The following is a 27,244-nucleotide window of genomic DNA, read 5'->3' as shown; positions in this document are numbered from 1 at the left end:
GTCCCCCAGCCGCGCCCCCAGCGGGACCGAGCGTGACCCAGCTGCGGCCGGCCAGCCATGGAGACTGGAGCGCGGCGGCGCCCGCAACTTCTCCCGTTGCTGCTGCTGCTCTGCGGTAAGGGGGCGTCGGCCCGCACCGGGGGCGCCCCCACTTCTCGGGGTTCACGGGACCCGCGTGGACCCGCGCCTTCCCACACCTGCGCCGCGGTCCTTCCCTTGCCCCGGAGCTCGGGAGGGGCGCACAGTGACCCTGGCGGGATCCCCGGGCTCTGCGGGAGGGTTCCACTCGGGAGAAGCTGAAGGCGAAGGACTCTGGCGGGCAAGGGAGGCACAGGGCCCCCTCCGGGGTCTTCTGACGGCGGGGTCCGGCAGCCCCCGCTCCTCCTAGTTGTGATGTCCCCCCACGTCCCGGTTCTAGGGTCGCCTCAGGGTGGGCGAGAAGAGGCGGACCAGGTCTGGCTCCTTACCCTTTACCCCCAAGGGTGGGCTGCCTGTAAGGTAGTGAGCTCCCTGTCCTGGCATTGAGTGCCTGCCCATCACTCACAGGGGCGTGGGCGGGTGGACTCCGGACTGGGTAGCTGGTCCTCCCAGGGCCCTTCAGTGTGTGGACGCCTGTGTGTGTCCTGGAACTGGCTGAGAGGGGAAGCGGGGCGACTCTCTGAGCCATCCTCTCCTAATGCCTTCTTCGGCAAGAAATCAGGACTCTAGGAAGAACCATTGCTCACAGAATGGAAATAGATTAAAATAAAGCTTGTTTTGAAGTACCTTGCTAAAGAAATTATCCAAGAAAAAGTAAGAGAGAGAGAGAGAGAGAGAGAGAGAGAGAGAATGTGTGTAAGGGCTGTTGGGGAAGACTGCTTGCTGAGGGCTGGGGTGCACTAAGCGGTGACTGAGCCTGGCCGGTTCAGGGGGGGACACTGGTGATGGAGGGCCCTGGCCTGGTGGTCCCCAGTTTCCCTGGCTGTAAGATGCAGAGTTGGGTCTGTTTTGATGATCTGGGATTTGGTAAGGGAGGTGGGAAAAGGGTGGACCAAACTCAGTGGTAATTTTCCTTCCATTGAAGAGGTCTTGGTGTGCAGAACATGTGTGGCTTCATTTGGTGTTCCAGGGCTGGAGCCTAGGATATGGTGGATTTTGTGTTGAACTGCAAAGGTGCATGGCAGCTTCTGAAATCAGGAGCATGCTGATTTGGGATTTCAGCAAACTTCCAGTAAGCGCCCCTTAGGTGGAGATCTTGGTTGCTCTAGTTGAAGGAAGGTCCTCTGAATTCGTTCTGGGAGAAGCTGAGACTTTCCTTACCATCTGCAGTATCAAATTGAGAAGGACCACAGGCTTCCCGCCTGCACAGAATCCCCCCTCTTAATAATCCTGTCTCTCGTGGACCCAGTTCCTGAGGGCCACTTCTTTGTCCTGTTGTGTTGGTCCTGACTGTCCCCCTCCAATGGGACATGGGTTCACGCTCCCGGCCAGAATAGGGACCAGGCCCAGCTTCTCAGCAGACCCTCCCAGTGTTCGACTGGCCAGAGTGAGATTCAGAGAGAGGTAAAACTTGCTCATGGTCCCAGGCCGATGTGTCAGAGGTATCTGGGACTCGAGCCCACATCTGCCCTGGATGCTGCTGTGCCTGGAAGGAAGGAGTTGGGTGGGTTCCTCTTGAGTGAGGACTGGCTCAGGAGGACCAGCAGGGAGGGTGCTGGCCTCTGGGGCGTCTTTGAGAATTCCAGACCTTTTTCCAGAAAGCATTTGATGCTGTGCGGGGCTGTGGGGATGCGAAGTCCAGCAGGTGTCTACTCAACAGGACGCTTTGCTGTGGTGCCCAGCTCTTGACTGGACTCTTCTGATCTGGGTGAAAATCCTGATCATGATCCCAAGATTATAAGGCACTCACTGGCCTCAGTTTCCCAGCTGCAATGTAGATGTAATAATAGCAACCTGTAAAGGGCTGCTGAGACCGTCAGTTTCATTTCATTCAGTTTAGTCCCTATTGCCTTGTGTTGGGCATGGGATTGTGGGGTGGAAGGGTTCATGCTTAAACAAGGGGAGGTATGGGAAGGCACCCAGCAGTGACTGCACTGGGCCTCATGAGGCTCACTCACAGCACCCAAAGATGGAGCACCATATTGTGTGTGCCTGTGTGTGCAAGCATATGAACATGGTACCACCATTTTTATCATTAAATGATGTCCTGCTACCATGTTACCTGTGGTCACATTGATTCTACTGAATCAAGTGGGCCCAAGGACCGTGGGTGGATAGCAGTAACTCTGGTGAATTAAAGACTTGGAGGTGGCCGGCCGAGTGCGGTCGCTCACACCTGTAATCCCAGCACTTTGGGAGGCCAAGGCAGGCAGATCTCGAGGTCAGGAGATCGAGACTATCCTGGCCAACATGGTGAAACTCTGTCTCTACTAAAAATACAAAAAATTAGCCGGGTGTGGTGGTGCATACCTGTAGTCTCAGCTACTCAGGAGGCTGAGGCAGGGGAATCGCTTGAACCTGGGAGGCGGAGATTGCAGTGAGCCGAAATCACGCCATTGCACTCTAGCCTGGTGACAAAGCGAGACTCTGCCTCAAAAAAAAAAAAAGACTTGAAGATGGTGATTGGCCAAGAAGAGGCCCATAGAATTTTGGCACTGGAGGTTCCTTGGAGGTTATCTGACCTCCATGCTCTTACCTACTCTTCATAAGGAAACAGAAATCTGGAGGGTAGAGAGGAAGTTGCCCAACCGCAGAGACCAGGGGCAGAACTGCCCAGAATCCACAGCCTCCCAAGGTCGACTGACTGTGGCCCATGGCAGCCACTTGCCAGTCTTGTCGATGCTTTCTGTCAAGGAGGGGGAGAGCGCCTGTGTTTCATTTCCAAATGACTAGCCACAAAGCCCTTTCTTGCGGAAATGCATCTGTTTGGCTGTTTATCATCTCTCGGTGGCGTCTGGAAGTCCCTGAGACAAAAGAAACACAGGCCGGCATGTTCTTTGTTTCCCAATGAAACCAACCAAAATGGATTTCTATTTTGATTCAGTTCCTGCGACCTTTACTAATGCAGCCAGTAGCTTGATTGGCAATGGCCCTCTTTTGTGGTGTTGCCAGGAATCTGTCTTTACACCATTGTTCTAACATTGGGTGAGTTGTCAGGTTTTGCTGGGAGTCCCTCAAGCCTCATGTGCCCTAGAAATGAGCTCCCTGGGGAGGGCACTTGGTTTCTCAGGGTGCCTGCCTTGTGCAGGCCCAGGGCTGGTGCTGTCACAGGCATCCTCATAGCACCTCTGTGGGCAGAGAAGTTATCCCAGAACACCTGCCTGAGGGTGGCATGTGGTCCTCAAAGGTACATTTACAATCTGCCTGGGCCAGGTCCTTGCGATGGGGCATGTGGAGATTCTGGAGTATGTAGAGATTTGGGGCATGCAGAGATTCAGGGAGGGGCATGTTGTCAGGGACCCCTCCTTCTCTTTTTAGATAGCTGTGCCACCTGGGTGGGTCTTTGTAGAGCCATGGGGGAGGGGCTGGGCAATGCCCTGGCACTGGGGGTGGTGGGGAATTGATGCTATCTTTGCCTGGTTCAGTGAGGGAGATCAGGGGCTCAGGGAGAATAATAGTTGCCTGAGGGTAGTGGATACTTATCAGGACCTTGTCCCAGAGCTGTGTTTCAGAGCATCATGGTTAATGTGAAAATGCGGCAGACACAGGCCCTGTGTAGGGAGGTGGGCCGTAGGAACAGCCATGACTTGGGCTGGCTGCGGCAAATACCTCCTAGGAATGGGCTGGGGAGGAGAAGGCAGTGGTTCAGATTCATTCTGACTTTCAGGACGAGGAGGAAGGAAGGAGAGGAGAGGAAACAGAGGAGGGGGAGGCGGGTAAAGAGGGACAGGGGAAGGAGGAAGAGAGGAAGAAGGGGAAGGAGGGGGAGGCAGAGGAGGAAGAAGAACTGGGCTGGGTCTTGGTGGTCTGATAGGTGACAGTCAGAGCAGGCTGAGGGGGGACCAGGCCAAGGGGTCCAGGTCTAGGGGTTCAGATTCAGACCTAGGGGTCCAGGTGGACCAGGCTGCAGGTGTGGGCACTGGCCAGGAGGGACAGGGTGGGGCTAGCCTTGCTCGTGCCCATTGGGATGGTGGGCGGAGCTCAGGAGACCCACCCAAGGGTGCTGAGAGAATCTGTTAGGGAATGATGCCAGACCCAGGGATGAGGACAGGAGCTGGAGGTGGAGAGCAGTTAGGCGAACCTTCAGAGTCCAAGGCAGGGGCAGCTTTAGGGTGAAGGTGCACAGGCCACCTTAGTCCTCGTGTGGCTCCACGTGGTCCCTGGGGCTTGCACCCCTTGGTCACTTATGCCAGGGCTGTCTTTTTGCCTGCTGGCAGGTGCAGTTGAGCAGGGTGGCAGAGGGAGGCCTTGGGAAAGTCGCTTTCTTTTCGGCCTCCATCGCCCCATCTCTAAACTGAGGGAGGTGGTGAAGGAGGCATGATGTTTTTCAGGCCCTTCCCAGGATCAATGCCGACCTGTATTCCAGAATCTGTTGCAGAGCCCAGGCTTGGCATGGGGCTTGGAAGTGCCCACTGGGAGAGAAGGAAAGGAAGGTGGGGATCGGGGACCGGGGCTAAGTGGGGCCACTCCAGCCAGGAGCCCTCAGGGCAAGGAGGTGAGCCTTGGATGCAGCCCTGCTTGGCAGACCAAGGGTGGGAATTGGAGTGAGGGTGTCAGTCTGAGGCAATGGTGACATTCCACCTGGAGACAGCTCTGTGGGCAGGTGGCCTGGCTTTGAACCTTGACTCCCCTGCCTTGTCTAATTGAGCAGGCAGCTGACCCACCCTGCCACAGGGTTTCAGTCTTTAAGTACCTGCCCTGTCTGGCTGTTGTAGGGCTTGGCGGGTTGGGCCACACTTAGAGCAGGGCATTAAGGGAGCACTGGTCAGTGCTGAGGGAGGTGGAGAGCCTGGCTGAAGGGAAAGAGAAATGGGGCAAGGGTCTGCCAAGTAGGTGCCACTGGTTCCATTTCTGAATGGGTACATTGAGGCTCAGAGGGGCAAGTGAGTGAGTGTCAGGGTCAGGGGCAGAGCTGAGGTGAGCACCTAGAGTCTTCTGGCTCCTGCTTGCTGCTCTTCCATCCCCCATGCCCTTAGTCCTTGGAGTGTGGTCCTCGGACCTGCAGAAGGGGCTTGCCTGGAGCTTGCAGAGATGAGTGCTTTGGCCTCCAAGCCTGCTGGACTGGAATCTACATTGCTTGAGGTCTTCAGGTGATGGCCTGCACATCTGAGTTGAGACACATTGCTTTCCATCTCTCAGTCTCAGCCTTGACCCCACGTCCAAATCACTTGGGGGTTTTAACAAACATAAATTCTTGGTTTCACACCCCAGAGGCTCCCATGCAATAGGCCTGGGCTGTGGCCTGGGTGAGCCTATTGTGCAGTTGACTCTGCTGGGTCTGTCCTATCTCTGGTGGCTGCCCTGAAAGATGACAGTGCCCAGAGGAACTAGAGATAGAGCCCCCAAGCCTCAAGGCTTTCTGGGTGGGTTCATGAATGGTGGTCCCTACCAGCCTTATAGAAGAATGTCTTCACTTTTGAGTCTCTTATTACTTTTTGGTTCCTTCAAAGCACTTCAGAGTCTAGAGCTGTGCTACAAGAGAACCTGGGGTCAACAGCTTGGGACACACAGAAGTGGGAGCTGCTGGTGTCTAGGAAGGAGGCTGTGGTGATGGGGGACAGTCTGATTGTGGAGGAGGAGGGATAGGTGCTGCCAGCAGCCAGAGGGTCCTGGAGCAGCAGCTCATGGGTGGGACAAGCTGGAGGCTAGGGTCAGCAGTGGTGGGAATAGGAAGTTGGGGCCCGATGGAGGCTAACCTTGACAGAGATTTTGTAGGTGCACAATTATTAACCAATGAAAACACACAGAATCAGAATCACTCTTTTTTACAGATGGGGAGACAAAGGCCCAGAAAGGTGAAGGGCCCTGCTTGGAGTCACACAGCAAATCAGGAACTAAACAGGATGAGGTCTCTGCCTTCTTGCTCCGTGCCAGTGGGGCATCTGGAGGGTGGCACGGTCAAGCTTCAGAAGGACATGGGCCTCCCTTCCTGCAGAGATGGTACAGGCTTCTCTTGAAGGGATGCCAGCTTCAGTCCTGGCTGGTGCTTGCCCAGAATTCCATGATGTGAAGGTTCAGAGGGCCTATTTGGGTTAAGTGGGAGAGTACTGTGGCTGAAAACCCACTTCTGCCTTTCTATTAGACTTTAAATAAACTCTGAAGACCTGTACATCCTGCTCCAACCTTGCCCTGGGTCTACCTTTCCCCAGGTAGGAAAGAAGAAGGAAAGTCACTTCTTCTTTCCTTTACACCCACAATGGTGTGTACCCCACCCCTCCACACACAGTATACCCAGCTCCACTGTGCTCCTGCCTGTGCCCTGGACACCTCTGTTCCTCCTCTGTTCATATTTTCTAATAGCTTCCTGATTTTTATCTACTTGTTTTGTAAATTATTGAGAGAGGAGTATTCTCCAGTTATCTGCTGGGTGCGGTGGCTCATGCCTGTAATTCCAGCACTTTGGGAGGCCAAGGCGAGAGGATCGCTGGAGCCTAGCCTGGGTAATATGAGATCTTGTCTCTACAAATAACAACAAAAAAAAAAATTAGCTGAGTGTGGTGGCACATGCCTGTGTTCCCAGCTACTCAGGAGGCTGGGGTGGGAGGATTGCTCAAGCCCAGGCAGTGAAGGCTGCAGTGAGTCATGATTGCATCACTGTACTCCAGCCATGGTGACAGAGTGAGACCTTGTCTCAAAATAAAAAAAAAAAGAATTCTCCAATTGTAATTGTGAAATTGTGGATTTGTCATTTTCTTCTTGTAGTTCTGTTTTTGCCTTGTGTGTTTTGATGCTGTTATTAGGTGCATACATATTTAGGATTGCTACATCATCTTGATGAATTGAGCCCTTTATTGTATTGAAAAGACCCTCTTTATCTCTAGTAATGTTTTTTGCTCCAAAACATACTTTGTCTGATGTTAATACAGCCACTCCATCTTTCTTTTGATTAGTGGTAGCAAGATGTGTCTTTTCCCACTCTTTTATTTTGAACCTATTTGAGTCTTTTCATTTAAAGTTGGATTCTTATTGGCAGTCTACTGTTGGACGTTACTTTTTGTTCTTGTTTGACAATCTTTGCTTCTTAGTTGAAGTGCTTAGACCATTTACTTTCAATCTGATTATTGATATGGTTAGATTTAAATCTACCATTGTACCATCAATTATTTTCCTCCCTTTTCTCCTTTTCTGCCTTCTTTTGGACTTAGTATTTATTATGATTACTCCATTTCTTCTTCCTCTTGCCCTTCTCCTCCTCCTCCATCCTTGCTAATTGGGTGTAATTCTTTTTTTTTGTTTTGTTACTCCAGTGGTTGGTTCAGGGTTTATGGTATACATCTTTAACTTATCAATCTGTCTTCAGGTGACATTACAATGATTCATGGATAGCCTAAGAACCTTTCATTTCTCCCCTCCTGAACTTTATGCCATTGCTGTCATACATTTTACTTAAATCAAAGTTATAAATCTCACAATACATGATTATTATCTTTTACAGAATTTAGACATTGAGAAAAATTCTATATATTTACTTACTTAGTTAAAATTTCTGATGCCCTCCATTCTTTTGCATAGGTCCATATTGGCTTCTGATAGGCTTTCCTAAACATTACTTATAGTTTGGGTGTGTGGGTGATATTTCCTTTCACCTTTTGTATGTTTGAAAAAGTTTTTATTGTGCCTTAAAAAGCCAGCATTATTGAGATATAATTCACACACCACACAATTCACCCATTTAAAGTATACATCAATATTTTTTAGTACATTCCTAGAATTTTGCAACCATCACTATGCTCAATTATGGAACGTTGTTGTCACCACAAAAATAAACCCCCTACCCATTAGCAGTCATTCCCTATTTCCTCCAACCCCCTTAGCCTTAAGGAATCACTAATATGTTTTCTGTCTCTAGATTTGCTTGTTCTGCACATTTAGTGTAAATGGCATCATATAATATGTGAGATTTTGTGACTGGCTTCTCTCACAGCAGAATGTTTTTAAGGTTCATTCATATAGTGGTATGTTTTAGCACTTCACTCTTTTATGTACAAATAATATTCTATCACATGGATGTACCACATTCTAGCCATTCATCAGCTGATGGACATTGTTTCATCTTTTGGCTATGATGAATAATGCTGTTATGAATCTTCATGTAAAAATTTGTGTGTGAACATGTGCGGTATAAATTTAGGAGTGGAACTGTGTAGTCATATGGTAACTCTACATTTAACATTTTGAGAAACTGCTAGACTAGTTTCCAACGTGGCTGCTTCATTTTACATTCCAATCAGCAGTAGTATATAAAGGTTCCAATTTCTGCATGTCCTCACTAACACGTTTTTTTTTTTTTTGAGACAGGGTCTCATTCTGTTGCCTAGTCTGGAGTGCAGTGGTGCAATCATAGCTCACTGCAACCCCGGACTCCTCAAGCCATCCTCCCACTTCAGCCTCCCAAATGTCTGGGGTTACAAGTGTGTGCTATCACGTCTGACTGCCTTTTTGATGATAGCCATTCTGGTGGGTGTGAGTGGTACGTGATTGTGGTTTGATTTGCATTTCCTTGATGGTTAATGATGTTGATTGTCTTTCATGTGCTTATTGATCATTTATATATGTTTTTGTAGAAATGACTATTCATATCCTTTGTCCATTTTTAATTGGTTTATTTTTCCCTTTATTATGGAGTTGTAAGAATTCTTTATGTAACTTGGATACAAGTCTTTTATCAGATATACGACTTGCATATATATTCTTTCATTCTGTGGGTTGTCTTTTCACTCTCTTGATGCTATCCTTTGAAGTACAGAAGTTTTAAAATTTGATGTGTCTAATTTATCTATTTTTCTTTTGTTTCTTGGGTTTTTGGTGTCATGTATAAGAAGGCTTTTTCTCACACAAGGGCACAAAGATTTTCTCCTGTATTTTTCTAAAAGTTTTATTTATTTATTTATATTTCTATTTATTTATTTTTTGAGACAGAGGCTTGCTTTTTTGCCCAGACTGGAGTGCAGTGGCGTAATCTCAGCTCACTGTAACCTCGGCCTCCCAGGTTCAAGCGATTCTTGTGCCTCAGCCTCCCGAATAGCTGGGTAATCTAAGAGTTTTATAATTTAGCTCTACATGTAGGTCTTTGATCCTTTTTTTTTTTTTTTGAGACAGAGTCTTACCTTGTTGCCCAGGCTGGAGTGCAGTGGTGCGATCTTGGCTCACTGCAAGCTCCGCCTCCTGGGTTCACGCCATTCTCCTGCCTCAGCCTCCGTAGTAGCTGGGACTACAGGTGCCCGCTACCACGCCCGGCTAATTTTTTGTACTTTTAGTAGAGACGGGGTTTCACCGTGTTAGCCAGGATGGTCTCGATCTCCTGACCTCGTGATCCGCCCGCCACGGCCTCCCAAAGTGCTGGGATTACCTGCGTGAGCCACGGCGCCTGGCCTGTGATCCATTTTGAGTTAATTTTCATGTATGAGGTGAGAAGGGTCCGACTTTATTCTTTTGCAAGTGTATATCCAGTTGTCCCAGTACCATTTGTTGAAAAGAGTATTCTTTCTCTGGTGAATTGTCTTGGTACCTTTGTAGAAAATCAATTTATCGTAAGTGTGAGGGTGTATTCCTGGACTCTGAATTCTATTCCATTGATCTATTTAGCTAACCTTATGCCAGTACCATGCTATCTTGATTACTGTTGCCATGTTGTAAGTTGTAAGATTGGGACGTGTGAGTCCTACAACTTTGTTCTTTTTTTTTTTTTTTTGAGACGGAGTTTCACTTTTGTTGTCCAGGCTGGAGTGCAATGGAGCGATCTTGGCTCACCGCAACCTCTGCCTCCCGGGTTCAAGGGATTCTCCTGCCTCCTGCCTTGGGAAGCCTCTCCTGAGGCTTCCCAAGTAGCTGGGATTACAGGCATGCGCCACCACGCCTGGCTAATTTTGTATTTTTAGTAGAGACGGGGTTTCTCCATGTTGGTCAGGCTGGTCTCCAACTCCCAACCTCAGGTGATCCACCCGCCTTGGCCTCCCAAAGTGCTGGGATTACAGGCGTGAGCCACTGCGCCTGGCCAACTTTGTTCTTTTTCATGATTGTTTTGGCTATTTTGTGTCCCTCGCTTTTCCATAGAAACTTTAGGATCAGCTCATCAATTAACTGGAATGGGCCAGCTGCGATTTTGATAGGAATTGCATTGAGTTTGTATATCACTTTAGGTAGTACTGACATCTTAACAGTTAAGTGTCCCAATGTGTAATGTAGGATATCTTTCTATTTATGTAGATCTTTTAAAATTTCTTTCAACAGGCCTGGCATGGTGGTTCATGCCTGTAATCCCAGCACTTTGGGAGTCCGAGGCTGGTGGATCACCTGAGGTCAGTAGTTCGAGACCAGCCTGGCCTACATGGTGAAACCCCGTCTCTACTAAAAATACAAAAAATTAGCTGGGCAGGTGGCAGGTGCCTGTAATCCCAACTATTCAGGAGGCTGAGTGAGGCATGAGAATCCCTTGAAGCTGGGAGGCAGAGGTTCCAGTGAGCCGAAATGGCGCCACTGCACTCCAGCTTGGGTGACAGAGTGAGACTCTGTTTCCAAAAAAAAGAAAAAAATTCTTTCAACAATGTTTTATACTTTTCGGAGTACAAGTTTTGTACTTTTTAATTATACTTGTTACTAAGAATTTTATTATTCTTGATTGTATTGGAATTGGAATTGTTTTCTTTGTTTCCTTTTTGGATTATTCATTGCTAGTGCACAAAAATACAACTTTTTTTTGTGTTAATTTTGTATCCTGCGACTTTGCTGAGTTAGTTTATTACCCGTAACAGTCTCTCTCTCTCTGTGTCTGTCTGTATGTTGATTCTTTTAGATTTTCTACGTATAAAATCATGTCATCTGTGATAGAGATAGTTTTACTTCTTCCTATCTAACTTGGATGCCTTTTATTTCACTTCTTGCTTAATTGCTCTGGCTAGAACTTCCAGTACTTATGTTGAAAAGAAGTGTTGAAACCAGGCATCCTTGTTTTGTTCCTGATCTTAAAGGATAGCTTTGTCTTTCATCATTGGTTATGTTAACTCTGGGCATTTCATATATGGTCATTATCATGTTGAGGAAATTCCATTCCATTCCATTCCTAATATATTGAGTGTTTTTTAATCATGAAAGGACATTGGATTTTGTCAAATGCTTTTTCTGCATCAATTGAGATGATCATGTGGTTTCCCCCCCTTCATTTATTAATGTGATGTATTACATGAATTGACATTCTTATGTTGAACCACCCTTGCATTGCTGAAATAAAACCTTCTTGGTCATGGTGTATAACCCTTTTTATATGTTGCTGGATTGAGTTTGCTAGTATCGAAGGTTTTTACATATATATTCAGAAGTGATATTGGCCTATAGATTTCTTTTCTTATGATGTCTTTGGTTTTGCTGTCAAGATTATACTGGCTTCAGAGAATGAGTTGGAAGATGGGGAAGTGCTGCTTGTTCTATTTTCTGGAAGAATTTGTGAATGATTTCTGTTAATTCTTCTTTCAGTGTTTGGTAGAATTTGTCAGAGAAGCCATCTATACCTGGGATTATCTTTGGGAGAAATTTTAAAATTAAGAATTCAATCTCTTTACTTAGTATAGACCTATTCAGATTTTTGATGTCTTCTTGAACTAATTTCAGTAGTTTATGTCTTTAATAGTTTCCTAGGTTGTAACAAAGTACCATAATCTGGGTGACTTAAAACCCATTCTGGAGGCCAGAAGAACCCAGGTGCTGGGCACTCCTTCCCAGCCTTTCCTGAACTTCCGGTGGCCCCAGGCATTCCTTGGCTTGTAGTAGCATCACTCCCATCTCTGCCTCCATCTTCACACTGTTGTCTTCTCCCTGAATGTCTTCACATCATCTTCTTTCTGTGTGTGTCTTTCTCTGTGTCCATATTTCTCCTTTTTATAAGAATATACCAGTCATGTTGGATTAGGTCTACCCGAATGACCTAGTTTTAACTTGATTACCTCTGTTGAGACCCTATTTCCAAGTAAGGTCAGAATCTGAGGTGTACTAGGCGTTAGGACTTCAATATATCTTTTTTAGGGGAGACACAGTTCATTCCATAACAATGTCTTACTAGGAATTTGTCTGTTTCATTGACATTATCTACTTTGTTGGCATATAGCAGTTCATAGTATTTGCATATAATCTTTTTTATTTCTCTAACACAGGTAGTGATGTAGTGATGTCTCCTCTTTCATCCCTGATTTAGTAATTTGTGTCTCTCTCTTTTCTTCCCGGCAAGTCTAGTTAAAGGTTTGTCAATTTGTTGATCTTTTAAAAGCTTTTTTTTTAAATGAGCTTTTGGTTTTGTTGATTTTTTTTCTATTTTGTAGTTCATTAATTTCTCCTCTAATCTTAATTTCTTCCTTTCTTCTGCTGTCTTTAAGCTTAGTTTGATCTTCTTTGTCTGGTGCCTTAGGGTGGAAGGCTGGGTAATTGATTTGAGATCTTTCTTCTTTATTCTTTTTATTTTTTATTTATTTATTTTTGAGACGGAGTCTTGCTCTGTCGCCTAGGCTGGAGTGCAGTGGTGCAATCTTGGCTCACTGCAACTTCTGCCTCCTGGGTTCAAGTGATTCTCCTGCCTCAACCTCTCGAGTAGCTAGGACTACAGGTGCATGCCACCATGCTTGGCTAGTTTTTTGTATTTTCACTAGAGATGGGGTTTCACTGTGTTAGCCAGGATGATCTCGATCTCCTGACCTCATGATCTGCCCGGCTCGGCCTTCCAAAGTGCTGGGATTACAGGCGTGAGCCACTGCGCCTGGCCTTATTTTATTTATTTATTTATTTATTTATTTTTTAGAGACAGAGTCTTGCTGTGTCACCCAGGCTGGAGTGCAGTGGTGTGATCATGGCTCATTTCAGCCTTGAACTCTTAGGCTCAAGTGATCCTCCCACCTCAGTCTCCCTGTTGGCTGGGACTGCAGGTGTGCCACTATGCCTGGCTAATTAAAAAAATTTTATTTTGTAGAGATGAAGGTTTCGCAATGGTGCGCAGGCTGGTCAGGAACTCCCAGCCACAAGCCATCCCACCTGGGATTCTAAGAGTGAGTCACCATGTCCAGCCTTTTTTTTTTTTTAAATATAAGTTTTTACAACTAAAAATTTTTCTCTAAGTACTGTTTTAGCTGCATCTCTCTAAGTTTTGATATGTTGTGTCTTTTATTTTTATTCATCTCAAAACCATATCTAATTTCCCTTGTGAAATTTTCTTTGGCCCATTGGTTATTTAGGAATGCTGTTTATTTTCTACATATTTGTGAATTTCCCCAAATTCTTTCCATCTTTGATTTCCTTCTTTCTTTTTTTTTTTTTTGTGACAGAGTTTCACTCTGTTGCCCAGGCTGGAGTACAATGGTGTGATCTCGGCTCACTGCAACCTCTGCCTCCTGGGTTCAAGCGATTCTCCTGCCTCAGCCTCTTGAGTAGCTGGGTCTACAGGTGTGCACCACCGTGTCCTGCTAATTTTTGTATTGTTAGTAGAGATGGGGTTTCTCCATGTTGTCCAGGTTGGTCTCGAACTCTGGATCTCAGGTGAGCTGCCCACCTCAGCCTCCGAAAGTGCTGGGATTACAGGCGTAAGCCACCACGCTCAACCCTGTTTTTGATTTCTAATTTTATTCCATTGTGGTCAGAGGACATTTATATAATCCTTTAAAATCTATTCAGGCTTTAACAAAGTCTCATGTCTTTTTTGATTTTTTTTCTTTTTTTAAAAATTATTTTAGTCTAATAAAAAATTATTTTATTTATTGTTATTATTTTTTGAGACAAGGTCTTGCTCTGTCACCCAGGCTGTAGTGCAGTGGCATGATCATGGCTCACTGTAGCCTCAGACTCCTGGGTTTGAGCAGTCCTTCCACCTCAGCCTCCCAAAGTGATGGGATTACAGGTGTGGGATGCCACGCCTGCCTCCATTGTTTTTGACAACACCCTCAGGCATGGACTTCTGCTCTGTTCCAAATATAGTCAGTCTCTTCTGCAAAAGCTATGGAAATATCTGTCTCTTCTTACAGCCTGCCTCTTCCCCTGGGCAGGACCTGGCACTGTATTGGACTTGGGGATAGGACAATGGCCTGCTTCTACCAGAATGACATCTCTGCTCCACAAGCAGGCACCCATGAGGGACACTGTAGTTCCTGATTTTGGCTTGCTCCTCTCAGTGTGGAGCCTCCACCCTACCAGTGAGCTGGGGTGGGGTGGTTGGGGCCCCAGTACTCTTGGCCTGCCATGCCTGGTGCAGAAATCCACCTTAGAAGTGGTGACTGGGTGGGGCAGGGAGCCTCAGTCCTCTAGGCCTCATCTGCCCAGAAAAAAGAGACCTTCTGCAACATGGAGCTGGGAGGGACATGCCTGCTTGTCCCACGGTGAAACTGTAGCCCAGGACTGGGAGCTGGGTTAGAGAGAACCTCCACTTGTGGTTGCACCCACTGGAGTACAGGCTCTACAGCCAGAACTGGGGTGTGGAGTGGGAGCAGGTTGTAGCTCAAATGTCACAGATTCTCACTATTCTTCCTGAGATGTGCTAGATTTTCTTGAATAACCTTCTTCATTTGATGTGTGCCCTTAGGATGAGCTTCTCATATCACCATCCCAGAAGGCTGTACCCCCTTGTTGAGTTTCTTTTCTTTTCTTTTGACAGAGTCTCACTCTGTCACCCAGGCTAGAGTGCAGTGGCACGATCTTGGCTCACTGCCACCTCTGCCTCCTTGGTTCAAGCGATTCTCATACCTCAGCTTCCCGAGTAGCTGGGACCACAGGTGCACGCCTCCTTGTCTGGCTAATTTTTGTATTTTTAGTAGAGACAGGGTTTCACCTTGTTGGGTCTTTCTATTGAGGTTATACTTAGTTGATTTTTGATTGTGAGCTGCTCGTTTTCCTTGGGAAGTTAATTATGGCAGCTTTCTGAGGGCTGCAGTGATGATGCCTCCCTCTGAGAGCGTTTGGGTTTATTTGCTCCTGCGGGGGCTTGTCCATGATGATCAGTTTAAACTTGGGGTTTCCCTGGGTCCATCCAGGTCATGTGAATTTGGGCTGTGAATCCACAAGAAGGTCAGCCTTGCTTATGACTTCTCAGAGAGGGTTCCCCCTCCCTGCTCAGTGCCAGGTCCCATTCCTCCTACTTGGCCGAGGGTGAAGAGTTATTTCTGGTTCACCTACCTCTGAATGTCAGTTTATGGGGCCTTTCATTAGACTTCTCATCTTGGCCTTTATCCACCCCCAGTTTTCCAGGCTGGGAAGATGCCTCCAGGGCAACAAATCCATGGCCCTCTGGGTTCCACTCCATCTAGTCTTTAGCTTGATAATTTCTTGCCATCTTGTCAGCTCCTTGATGATTTTATGAATGTATGGTTTATATTTTATCCGGGCTTTCAGTTGTTTTCAGTAGAAAGTTTGTCCAGACATCTGCCATTTGACTGGACATGGAAGTGTGTCTGTTTATCTTCTCTACAAGGATATAGTGAGGCTTGTATAAGCCTTTTACAAAATCCACACTATAGCTGCAAGCGGTGTCCATCAGAAGCTGTGGGTGGTGCCCAGGTGTCAGGACCCTGGGCTATTGTCCAGGCTGCTGCTAACAAACTGGGATTTTGGGTGAAGGATGTGGCCTCTCTAATATTGCTTTTGTGGAAGGAAGGACACATGCCTTGAGGTGGCTGTGGGGACCAAGTGGGCTTCTCCCTATGAAGGTCCCAGCTGTGTCTGTGGACAGCTGAGCAGGAGGTGGTGGGCAGTGGTTTTTACGTGCAAGTTTCCCAGTGCCCAGTGAGCCCTGATGGGCTTTGGGAAGTGGAGGAAACCCCAGCATGGAGCTGACTGCCCATTGGGGGAAAGCTGTAGCTTTCCCTGTAGCCTCTGTAGGTTTCTGCCACTTCTGATAGTGTGGGGAGGACCGCAAGGAGCAGGGCTGTCAGCAACTTTGCCCACAGCTCACACTGCTTCAACTGCTACCATCCTGGGGTCCTCACATTCATGGCGCAAATGCTGCTGTGGACCTCCTGACACTAGGCCTGAGCTGGGAGGAGGGCAGACACACATAGCAGAGCCTTGACAGCAGGGGAGCAGTGGGGCCCAGTCGCCAAGGAGAGGGGTGAGGTGGGGGTGTTGGTGGGGGCTGTGGATTTCCTCCTAGGGAGATGGGAGTGGGCACTCCCAGCTGAGGAAATGGACAAGGCCCAGTGAGAGCAGACAGGATGGGGAACACCGTGCTTTGGCTGGAGGAGTGAGCCAGGAGGGTCTTGGGTACTGTGGGTGAAGACAGCAGGTCTGGCATGCACAGATGACTACCCCAAAGCTGTGTGACCCTGGGAGACACTTAACCTTTCTGGGCATCAGCCTCTCCATCTGTGTAGTGGGTGTTATAGTGCCCTTGGGGTCTGCTGTGATGCCTGGGACAGATGACAGGGGCCTAAGGGCCAGGGAAAGTACAGGCTGGGTCCTCAGGGACCTCCTGACTCCCATGGCCTCAGCAAGCCCTCATGTGTGTGGCTGGTCACTGTCCCCACACTGGCTGCTGTTCTTGGCCCATCTCTGGGCCATTGACTGGTATTTGCTGAAGCCATGTTGCTTTGGGCACCTGGACCCATCTTGCTCCACGCTCCTCCTGCTACCCGGGCAGCTCAAGTCCTCTTAGGTGATCCCGATGGGGCCTGTGCATTTTTTAGCCCCCTATAGCCACTGCACCATCCCTTTCAGTGGTCCTGATGCAGCCCTGGTCATGCCCCCTTCCCGCCACTGACATCGGAGCTCAGGTCTCCTTCTGACTGTGGCTGCCTGTACGCGCAGCCCCTATATGGCCTGTGCATCTTGGTGAGACTTCCTGACACTCTGTCCTGGGTTCTGCCCCATCTGTTATGTGCTCTATCTTCAGTCACTCCCCTAGTTGGACTGAGATCCCTGTGTCTTCCTCTTGCCACCTGGACCCTAGATGGCAGGTCCTGAAGACAGGAACCAGACCCTCTCCCTCTTCCCTTGTCCAAGGATCCAACACAGTCCGCAACGCATGATAGCAGTGGTCCAGCATGTTTTGCTAAATCTTTGGATAAATTTCACTGGGGTGACAGTGGGTACTGAGCCACCATCTCCATGTGCAGACCGTGTGGGACCATGTAGGGGACCTGTGCTACACGCGGGGATGGGACAGACACAGAATGAGCACATGGCCTTTCTGTGAAGAGAGATGAGCACCCCAGAGGCTCACTCAGGGGTTGGGGCCCTAAGTGGGATGTGTGGCCTTTCAGAGAAGCCAGGCCTGCAGCTGTGCTGATGAGACAAGCGAACGTGGGGGTCAGGGACATGCCAGGTGCTGGAAACCATGCAGAGTGGCCAGAAGGCCCTGAAACACCTGTTCTGGGAGAGGGAGTCACTGACCCTGTGTCCAGGGGCCATGGTGGTGACTTCACCCAGCCTGTATCCTTGCCATCTGCTTACACATGGCAGCAGGCTGACCACTGAGCCACAGCCTGTGTGCTTCCCATCCCCAGGGTTCCCTGGGGCCTCAAGATGCCCTGGGTCCTGGGGAAGCTTGCATAGACAGAAGGGGAGATGTGAGTGCCTACACAGGCTTCTCAGACCACCTGCTGGGACCTGCGAGTCCCCTGTACAACTTTACCACCTGTGACCCCCAGGGGCCCTTCTCAGTGCTGTCAGCCTGGATTCTGAGGTATAGGTTTGGGCAGTCACAAAGGGAAGAAGGTGCCTTGAGTCTGGGAACCCACGACCCTGAACAGCTGGCAAGCCCTTTTGTGTTCTCCTCTGTGGGGTTCCAGTTAACACCTGTCCTCTGTATGTGCTCCAGGTGTTCTGCTGCAGGTGGGGGTGGGCTGAGCATGCCAGTTCCCTTAACCCTGGGATCTGGACCCCTCCAGCCTTCCTTTGGCCTCAGGCAGGCTACTCCCTTTTGCTGGCTTCAGGCCCTTGTTCAACCAAGGGGCTTCCAGGGTCTTCCCTAATGTTAGGATTAAGCAGGCTATGCCTCTTGAGGAGTGTCTGGGATGCTGTGGTCTGGTGGAACAGGTCGCTGCACCAGAAAGTGGTCCTGTCTAAACCTGCCATTTCCGTATTAAAGTGACTTATTCAGCACTTGCTCAGTGCCCAGGGTGAGCCACACATGGAAGAAGATCAGACTCTGAAATGCTCACTGCTTTCCCTATCATTCAGCCAAGACTTATTGAGGGAATGAATGAATGATACGTTCCTGGAGGTGGCACTGAGCATTTCAGACATAAGTTAGCCAGCTCAACCTCCTTGTGAGGTGGGGCCTATATCCCTTATCTTGCAGATGGGGAAACTGAGGTTGAGCTGGTAACCAGTGAAGTGTGGGTGTGAGCCAGGTCTGTCCCATGTCAATCTGGAACCACTTTCTTATCTGCTTCTTCATGGTATTTCCTCTAGCCCAGCACTGGCCGCTGGAACACAGATGACAGGGCTGTGTTCACACATGCACATGTATACATACACATACACACTAAGATATAGATGACAGGGCTGTGTACCTACACACACACATGCACACACACCAAGACACAGACAGTAGGGCTGTGCGTGGACACACACACACACACACACACACACACACACCCCTGAGACAAATGTGCCTGGGGTCTCTCTTGAGTATATGATGAGCACCAAAGCAGAGGTCAGGTGAGGGAAGTTTAGGAGCAGGGAGGTCCTGTCATCTGGAAATGGGATGACCGCGGAGACAGGCCCTGAAGGACAGGGGGCATTGCTCAGTGGGAGGGAGGATGTTCCCCATGGGGAAATGTGTGGAGCAAAGGCATGAGGAGGAAGGGGAGGGGATGTTTTGGTGGGCAGAGGTTGGGAAGGGCAGTGGGGAAATCCTGGGACAAGCAGCTTGTGTCAGACCCTGAGAAAGTCCAAAGGACTCATTCTCATTGCTGGGAACATGAGTCCCTGCAGTGGCCTCAGCCCCTGGTTTCCCAGAATCGGAGGGGGCCTTTGACCGGGAGGGGGTGGTTTTTACTGGCCTGGGGCCCTCCTCTGCCACCCCTGCAGGCAGTGGGATGGTCCCCAGGTCTTACAGTCCTCAGGATGTTCCCAGGTCCTGGGACTCCTAAGCTGGAACTGGAGCCTCTTTGCCAGCCCTGAACTGCCTGAGACCCTCACACCACCTCCCAAGGAGTTTGGCCCAGGGTCTCACTGCCTGATCCCTCCCTGTGTCACTGCCTGTGAGGCAGTGAAGTGAAAAGGTGGACTTGTCCTGTCTTGGCGACAGGTCCCTGTGTGGAGCCTCCTTTCTGCACTGACAGGTAGGTCAGGGTGGAGGGTGAAGGACTCCACTGGAAAGGTCTCAGGCTTGCAAACAGAGCCTTGCTAGTGAGTACTCAAGTTATGGCCCCTCGGGCCTACCCTGTCCTGGCACCCCCAGTGTGAACTGCAATGGAATTCTTATGGCTGTCCCCTCTCCAGGTGGGTGTCCCAGAGCAGGCGGCTGCAACGAGACAGGCATGTTGGAGAGGCTGCCCCTGTGTGGGAAGGCTTTCGCAGACATGATGGGCAAGGTGGACGTCTGGAAGTGGTGCAACCTGTCCGAGTTCATCGTGTGAGTGCCACTGCTGGGTGTGGGATTTGCTCTGACCACAGCGCTGCCCACTGCCCAACCGCTGCCTGACCACAGCCTGACCGCACTCTACCCAAGGCCCCACCCATGCCCCACCCACAACCCACCGTAGGCCACCCACAGCCCTTTCAATGTGCTGCCCCACACTTTGCCCAGGGCCCCAACCACGCTCCTATTCACACTCTGCTCTTGGCTCTGGCCACCCCACCCACATCCCGCTGGCACATCACTCACAGCCCAGCCCATGCCCCGCCCCTGCCCACGGCATTTGTGCTCCCCACACCCACAGCGGGTTCCCAGCTTCCTATCCCCCATTCCGCATCCTCACTCTGATGTTCTAGCAATTCTACACTGTGCCTCTGCTTCTCCCTCTCCTCTGTTATTTGGGAATCCTCCCCATGCCTGCTTTTCCTCCTGATCCAGATTAGTGCCCTGCCTTGGGAGTGTCCAGTTCGGGGGTTCCCTGGCCTGGGAGTGCCCTGTCTGGGGGATGCTGTGCCTGGAGGGTGTCCTGCCCGGGGAGTGTCCAGTTTGCGGGTGGCCTGGCCTGGGGGGGTGCACTCTCCCAGGGGCGGGTGTTGCCCTACCCCAGGGGGTGCCCTGGCCTGGGGGATGCCTTGCCTGGAGGGTGCTCTGCCTCTCCTTACAGCTGGAGCTGGGTGGACATTTTCATGTGTGTCTTTCTTACAGCACCAGTCATGGCTGGGTCTGTCTTCAGTGGTCAGAGGACTTAGAGGAATTGGGTTCCAATGGTTTATACCAGGTGTAATTGTGGACAACACCTCATAGTGAAGGGAGGGCCCCTTGTTCTAGAAGCTTCCCAAGTTTTTCATCTCCTTACCTCCTTGGAAATCGCTCATGGCCTCACAGTCCTCTGCCCCACTCCACTCTACCTCTGGCTTTGCAGTCTTGTGCCACCCCCTGGTGGCTGCTGCCAGACCCAAAATATGCTGGCCTCATGCTTTTGCACGTTAGCACCCCAGCCCCTGCCTTCTGTAGAGACACTGACCATGGACCTGCCCCAGGAAGCCTCCCCAGCCCTGGCCATTCTGGTGGCCCAGGAGATGGGGGCTCCTTGAGGCTGTCACATCTGCAGCCCCACCGTGTGGGGGAACTGCTTGCTGAACCACGTGGAATGGAATTCTGAGTCTGCCGGGAAGGGGTGCTGGGATTCAGGAAGGGGTTTTGCAGGCTCCTCCTGGTCCTCAGTGAGCCTGGACACAGGCCTGGAATGGACCCACGGGTGGGGGTGGAGTCAGGGAAGAGGAGGAGGTCATGGCTTCATAGCTTCTGGTCTCGCTCCTCTCTGTAACCTGCTAAAGCCTCGGTAAAGAGACTAAATAGAGACGTCCAGCCCTGGGTTGGGAGGACAGGACTGGAGGCAACCCGATGGGCATTTAGGAGTCAGTGAGTGAGTGGGCAAGAGCCACTGACTGAGTGCCCTTGGTGAAGTCAGATGCTGGAAAAGGGGAGCTGGGAACAGCCAGGTTGACATTGTGGAGGCCTCCCAAGACCCGGCTGGCAGCACCAGCTCCCAAGAGAGTGGCAAGAGTGGCTGAGAAGCAGTGAGGTGTCCAGAGCCCTCCTCCACCCCAGCTGGACACTGGAGGTGTATTCTTGGAGCTGGTGACACCAGGGTTTCTGGGCCTCCCCACGTAATTGAGAACGTGGCATGGTGTCCTAGAGAGGGAGGCTGGAGAAAGCGGCTAGTACGCATTATCTTTTGCCACTGGTCCAGGAGGGTGGTCTAGGGTAGGATTGGAGTGTCCTTTCTGAGGAATGAGACCAGTCAAGAGAAGGACCTAGAAGCAGTGATCCCCCTAACCCCTGGAAGCTCTGGGGACAAGCTCTTCTGCAGGGTCCCAGTGTCGCATCAGCTCTCAGTCCCCACTCCCAGTCACGAGTGTCCAAGCAGGGTCCCTGGAAATCTGATCTAAGGCTCTGACCCTGAAGGACAGAGACCAGAGAGATGGAACCAAGCAACCCCGGGGGCCACGCACCAAGAAGAAAACTCCAAACGTCACGACTGATATCTTCAGAGGGCAAACAACTATATCTCATGTGATGAATGAGAACAAAGAAAGAGCTTTAGAAATGGAGGATGCCATAGAAGTGAAATGGAATAGAAAGGTTGGAAGGGAGATGTTGAGGAAATCTCCCAGGAATAGGAGACAGAGACGGAGAAGATGATCAGGAGGTCAGTGGTCAGTCCAGGTGTAACACCAAGATAGTAGGAATTCTAGAAAGAGAACAGGAGAATGGAGGGATAAAGGGCCCTTGCCAGGGGCTGAGGGCATGAGCTGGCAGCCGGTGAGGGCTTGCCCAGTACTGGCACGAGGGAGGAAAATGTCCCACATGGACCCTGGAATATCAGAGCTGTGGAAACAAAGGAAAACTTCTACACCTATCCAGAAGGAAGAAAAAAATGAGCTCCAGGTTGGAGATGAGGGGATCAGAGGCCTTCAGGTTCCCCCACCGCAGCCCTGGAAGCCGAGGACTGTGGGATGCAAGGACCTGAGAATTTCGGACTGTGATTTCTCAGCTGGTGTGCTACTTCCTGCCAATTTGTTCACTAATTAGGGAGAAATGAAAATACTGTCAGACGTGTGGCACCTCCAGCATCTGATTCCCACACACCTTTCTCAAGCTCTGGCGGCTGTGCGCCAAGCTGTGGAGCAAACCACGACAAAGGAAGCTGTGAGATTTGGGGAGCAGAGCCAAGGCAGGAGAGGGAAGCCCCAGGGAGGGCGGTGCCCCAGCGTGGCACTACGCCCCGGGTGGAGGCAGCCTTGCCCACGTGGAGGGCACCTGATGCTTACCTGACATGGCGACTGCCTGCCCATGTGCTGCAGCTCAGCTCAGTCAAGAACAAAGGACGCTCCTCTCTTTCCCCTGAATGTTCGTTCTGCTTTGGTCCCCACTGAAGCAGGATGGGCCTTGGTGAGCTTAGAGGAGAGGTGGCTTGCTCCCCTCAATAGGACTGGTCCACATGATGGCCCCATCAGGAGTCGAGTCATGGCTGGGAAGACCCTATTCCCCAAACTCGCCCGTGGCCTGCCTGTGGCCTTCTCTGGGGAGGGGTCTCATTGCCCGTTGGGGCAACCAGAGCGTGTCCTCTCCTGGGAACCTCTCTCCAACAGCAGCAATGGGCTCCTTCTGTACCCAGTTAAGGAGCATTGCTATGGGATTTCCAAATGCAACACTATATTGCCTGGGAACACACACTCAGGTGGTGAAACATAAAGCAAGGTGGGCAAACACCCCAGAGGTGGGTGGGGGGAGAGGGAGTCTGACTGGGGGGTTTGCCCGGCTTCCAGCCTGCTGGGCTCCTCTCCTTCCCATCCTGGGTTGTGGTGCATCTTTTTTAGGGAGAGTGCTCTGGGGAGCCTGACTGAAGGAGGAGTGGGGAGGCCCCAGATTATCCAGGGGATGAATAAATCATAAGTAGTTCCCGGTTTTCTAGAGAAGCACTGAATGTGGACCTCTCTAGCTATGTGACAAAAATGCAGATTTTGTGGATCCTCAGAGACGGGTGCTGTGCTCAGCTCTGCCCCAAACCTAACAGCTGGGGTGGGCTCACCCCATGACCTTCTCTGTGCCAGGCACTTGCCGAGGCACATGGACCTCAACTCATTTGGTTCTCTCAGCCACCTGATTGGATAAGTGTTATTAAACCCACTTACAGATGAGGAAACTGAGGTCCAGGGAGGATAAATGACATGGCCCATATCACAAAGATGGTGAGTGGCTGAGCTGGAGTTGGAGAGGCCCTGCCATGTTGGCTCTGCAACCTGAGCCTGAAGCCACTTCTGGGTAATCTTCTGGGATTACCTCTGCTCCGTGGGCTTCTCCATGTGGCCTAGCTTTGGCTGGGAGTGGGATTTGGGAACAGCAGGGGCTTTCAGCCCTGCCTCACCTCCTCTTGGGACGGTTCTGGGGCTGCACATCACTCCTCTTGCCCTGTAGACTCGCTGTCCACAGAGGGTCTTCTCCAGGGTCTGTCTGGCTCATCTCAGCCCTGGGGATGGTTGTTGGGGATGGCATTCCTGGGTAGCAGTTCAGTGGAATGACTTTGGAGGCACAGAGGTTACCGCATGTGATTCTCATCACACACATAGATGCTGGGAACTTCTGAAGGTGAAGACTGTTGCAGGGTGTTGTTAGACGGCTCCCCAGCTCCTGGATCAGCTGGTGGGGGTTGGGGTGGACAGCAGGCCACTGAATCTGAGGCCCTGTGGGAGAAGCAGGTCAGGGGAGATGAGGATTTGTCCATGGACCTAGCTGTTGAGGTGTCTCTAATGCCTGGGCAGGTGCTGCATTGTGGCTGAGGCCCAGGAGAGCCAACAGCTCTGTACTTGGATTCAAGGCTGTTCCTTTTGCTCTGGCTGTTCTCTGCTGACACTACTTGGAAAGGCACAGGTGTGTGTCTGACCTACATTCCAAGGTGCTGAGAGCCAGCCTGGGATCAGTCAGGAGCTGGGTTGAGTGACTGTACCTGGGCTTCCCAGACCCTTCCTGGGGCATGGGGTTGGGAGACCAGGAGAACCCTGGGTGGAGTAGGTCAGAGTCCCTGTTTCCTACCGCTTTCTGATGCTTTGGGAAATCTACGCCCAGATGATGTTCCATGCAGGAAGCAGCTCTTTCCTGTTGATGGGCCAGATCAGTGGCTCCCTCCTGGGACAGTGCAGGAAGGAGGAGATGGGCTACTTTCCCATGGGGAAGCCGAGGCAGGACCCTTCACACTCCTGCATCTGTCCTCATGCAGCACAGACGTGGGGAGGTGCTAGCCCTGCACAGAGGGGGTGGCATCTGGGCAGGAGTCCATCTAGCTTTGTCTAGAACATCCTGAATAAGTGGCTGCCACTCTAGGCCTTGCAGACCCCAATGACAGGGAGGTCATCACCTCCACAGGCTGCCCATTGGAACAGGTGTGGCTGGGAAGTCCTTTATGCTGAGTTGACCTCTGGGTCTCGGTGGCTGTAGCCCTTGGTCAGCATGAGGACTGTCCAGAGCGTGTGCTGGGTGGGCATGGAGCATCATGAGTGGTTTGCTGAGTGCCCTTCTCATCTTTGATCTCATGGACAGGGGGACCCACAGGAGGGGGCTCCACATGTCCTGCTAGATGGGGCCGAAGGAGGCAACTTCTGAGTAGGAGATGAAGAGGCAGGGACTGGGGCTCACAGGTCTGACTCCCACTTGGCCACCACCTGGCACATGAGGACAGGCTGACTTGATTAGGAGGTGGCTGGCCCCTGGCCTCAGAGAGACCCTCCTCTCGGGCTCTTAGGGTATCCTGGATGATGAAGGCTTTGCAGGTCCAAGCGGCCATGATCCAGGCACCCTTTGGCCCTGGAGAAGCATGGCTTGGTGTGTCCTCTGGGCAGACCTGCATAGTGCTTGGAGGTCCAGGGAAGCTGGGCTGAGACCCTGGATCCTGGGAGCTCATGGCCTCAAAGGCAGCAAGTCATGGTCATTGTGATGCAAATGTGGGCAGGGGACACACGGAGTGGGTCATGGGCACAGATGACCCTGTGGCCAGAGTGGGGATTTTCCAAGGCTGGGGTGTGAATAGGTGGCCAAATGGGACTGTACCCAAACCACCCCACCCATCTTCCTGGCCTCAGGTCAGGGCAGGTGTGAGGGGGGATGGCGAGAGCCTGGCTTTCACCCTCTCTGCTTTTGCAGGTACTATGAGAGTTTCACCAACTGCACCGAGATGGAGGCCAACATTGTGGGCTGCTACTGGCCCAACTCCCTGGCTCAGGGCTTCATCACCGGCATCCACAGGCAGTTCTTCTCCAACTGCACCGTGGACAGGGTCCACTTGGAGGATCCCCCAGACGAGATTCTCATCCCGCTGATCGTTATACCCGTCATTCTGACTGTTGCCATGGCTGGCTTGGTGGTGTGGCGCAGCAAACGCACCGACACGCTGCTGTGAGGGTCCGGGTGAGATGGAGTGGGTCACACCTGGCAAGCTGGAAGAAAGTTCCCTGGGGATGGGAGAGCGGGTGGTTGCTGCCAATCTCCAGCTACTGTGGCCACACCCCACCTGGTCATGGGCAGACCCCTCCCTTCCTGGGCTGATCTGCTCCCTCGAGGCCAGCCTGCTCCCTGGCTGAGGCTCAGGCTATCCGCCCAAGCTCTTTGCTCGTTCTAGGGCCAGTGGAGGAAAATGTGATAAGGCCGGAGCTTGTGTGCTGGGCACAGAAATCACCTGCTGCATCCTGTGCTCCGCAAGCTGGGCCGGAGCCTCTGCCTGGAGGTGTCTATGCTATTTCTTAGCACAGAATCCAGCCTAGCCTTAGCCGCAGTTTAGGCCCTGCTTGGACTAGGACTCCTGGCTTGACCCCATCTCTGGTTCCTGCCCTGGCTCCTGCACCAGCTGCAGCTCCTGCCTACATCCAGGCAGAAAGACAGGCAGGGGCTCTTGGAAGACGTTCCGTGCTGTGACCTCCGAGCCCTCCTGGTGGGAAGACAGCTGGAAAGGCTGGGAGGAGAAGGGAGGGGCTGGGGGTTCCCAGGAGCCATGCGTGGCCTACAGAGTCCATTCCATCATGATGCTGTGCCCACTATGGGCTGTGTCCATGACCAGAGGCTGGAGTGGGGGTGTGTTAGAGCCCCTCACCGGGGCTTGCTGTGCAGATGGGGCCTGGGCCTCCTTCCTACAGGGGCTCCTCTGTGGGTGAGGGGCCCTCTGGAATGGCATCCCATGAGCTTGTGGCCTCTATCTGCTACCAACTGTTTTATCTGAGTAAAGTTACCTTACTTCTGGAATTTCCTGTTTTGTTTCATGTTATTCAGAGAGACAGTGCATCTCTTGGGATTGATGAGTCGCCTGTACATATTGTACAGATAGGGAACAACTGAGGTTCTGGAATCCCAGAATGTCAGTGCTCAGGGGGCTTAGAGAGTGTTACAATAGGAGAGGGGCCTGACAGGAGGAGGGACTTGTCTGGCTACTCGCAGCCCCTTGGGCACTTTCCACCCCTGACCCATCGGTTTGAGGATGACGGGGAAGATTTCTCTCTCTTCTGTTTTCCTTCTGCAGCTGCCTTGGGCTTGCTAGGACCCCTGCCTGGGTTTTCTGGGGACCGAGAGGCCCTGGTCAGGTCTGGCTGGGGGCAGATGCTGGTCCTGAGGGGTCCCTAGAGCAGGTAGAGGGGCTTTATCTCTAGGCCTCTGGCCAGGCCCTTGTCCAGGCTCCAGTTCTGTGGACCTGCGTCTTTTGCATGTGGGCTGTTGGATCCAGCATCTTCTTGCTGGATCCCAGGACCCCTGTGAGTGGAGGCAGGCATGACCCTGGTAGTTCCTCTGCCTTTAGAGGCCCAGCTCCCCTTCGATGCCCAGGCAGGCAGGTTCTGGCACTGGGGACCTGCGTGGTGGATGCCACTGGACCGGAGGTCTGGGTGGGTGGCCCGAGCATGACCCCGTTGGGGGCACAGTGTAGGGGACAGAATCTGAGTCTACTCCATGTTCTTGGGGCAGCCTTGGCCGGGCATGAAAGGTTGCGATCCCCACCACCTGAGCCTTGGCCAGCTATCTCTG

At 51.1% G+C, this 27,244-nt stretch overlaps 1 protein-coding gene across 2 annotated transcripts; it reads left to right on the top strand.

Annotated features, from left to right (window-relative positions):
* RAMP3 (receptor activity modifying protein 3) lies at positions 1-26,850 on the top strand. 2 transcript variants are annotated; one of them, XM_054546041.2, is made up of 4 exons: positions 1-115; positions 19,546-19,678; positions 25,382-25,645; positions 25,857-26,850. In XM_054546041.2, the coding sequence occupies exons 1-3, from the start codon at positions 58-60 to the stop codon at positions 25,635-25,637; spliced, it is 447 nt and encodes a 148-aa protein (XP_054402016.1). In that variant the 5' UTR covers positions 1-57; the 3' UTR covers positions 25,638-25,645; positions 25,857-26,850. The 2 variants fall into 2 exon arrangements, with proteins under 2 accessions (XP_054402016.1, XP_063582067.1); XM_063725997.1 differs by having other exon boundaries at positions 2-115; positions 25,382-26,847.
* The last annotated feature ends 394 nt before the right edge of the window (positions 26,851-27,244 follow it).

Source organism: Pongo abelii, chromosome 6 (assembly GCF_028885655.2).
Source record: "Pongo abelii isolate AG06213 chromosome 6, NHGRI_mPonAbe1-v2.0_pri, whole genome shotgun sequence".
NCBI lineage: Eukaryota > Metazoa > Chordata > Mammalia > Primates > Hominidae > Pongo > Pongo abelii.
This window is presented reverse-complemented; position numbering and strand designations above follow the sequence as displayed.

What these genes read in the sequence shown, in the direction of transcription:
- RAMP3 (XM_054546041.2), top strand. Translation starts at nt 58, where the DNA reads ATGGAGACTGGAGCGCGGCGGCGCCCGCAACTTCTCCCGTTGCTGCTG. An exon ending in GTTGCTGCTGCTGCTCTGCG is followed by an intron (nt 116 to 19,545) that starts GTAAGGGGGCGT and finishes TCCCCTCTCCAG; the next exon opens with GTGGGTGTCCCAGAGCAGGC. An exon ending in AACCTGTCCGAGTTCATCGT is followed by an intron (nt 19,679 to 25,381) that starts GTGAGTGCCACT and finishes CTGCTTTTGCAG; the next exon opens with GTACTATGAGAGTTTCACCA.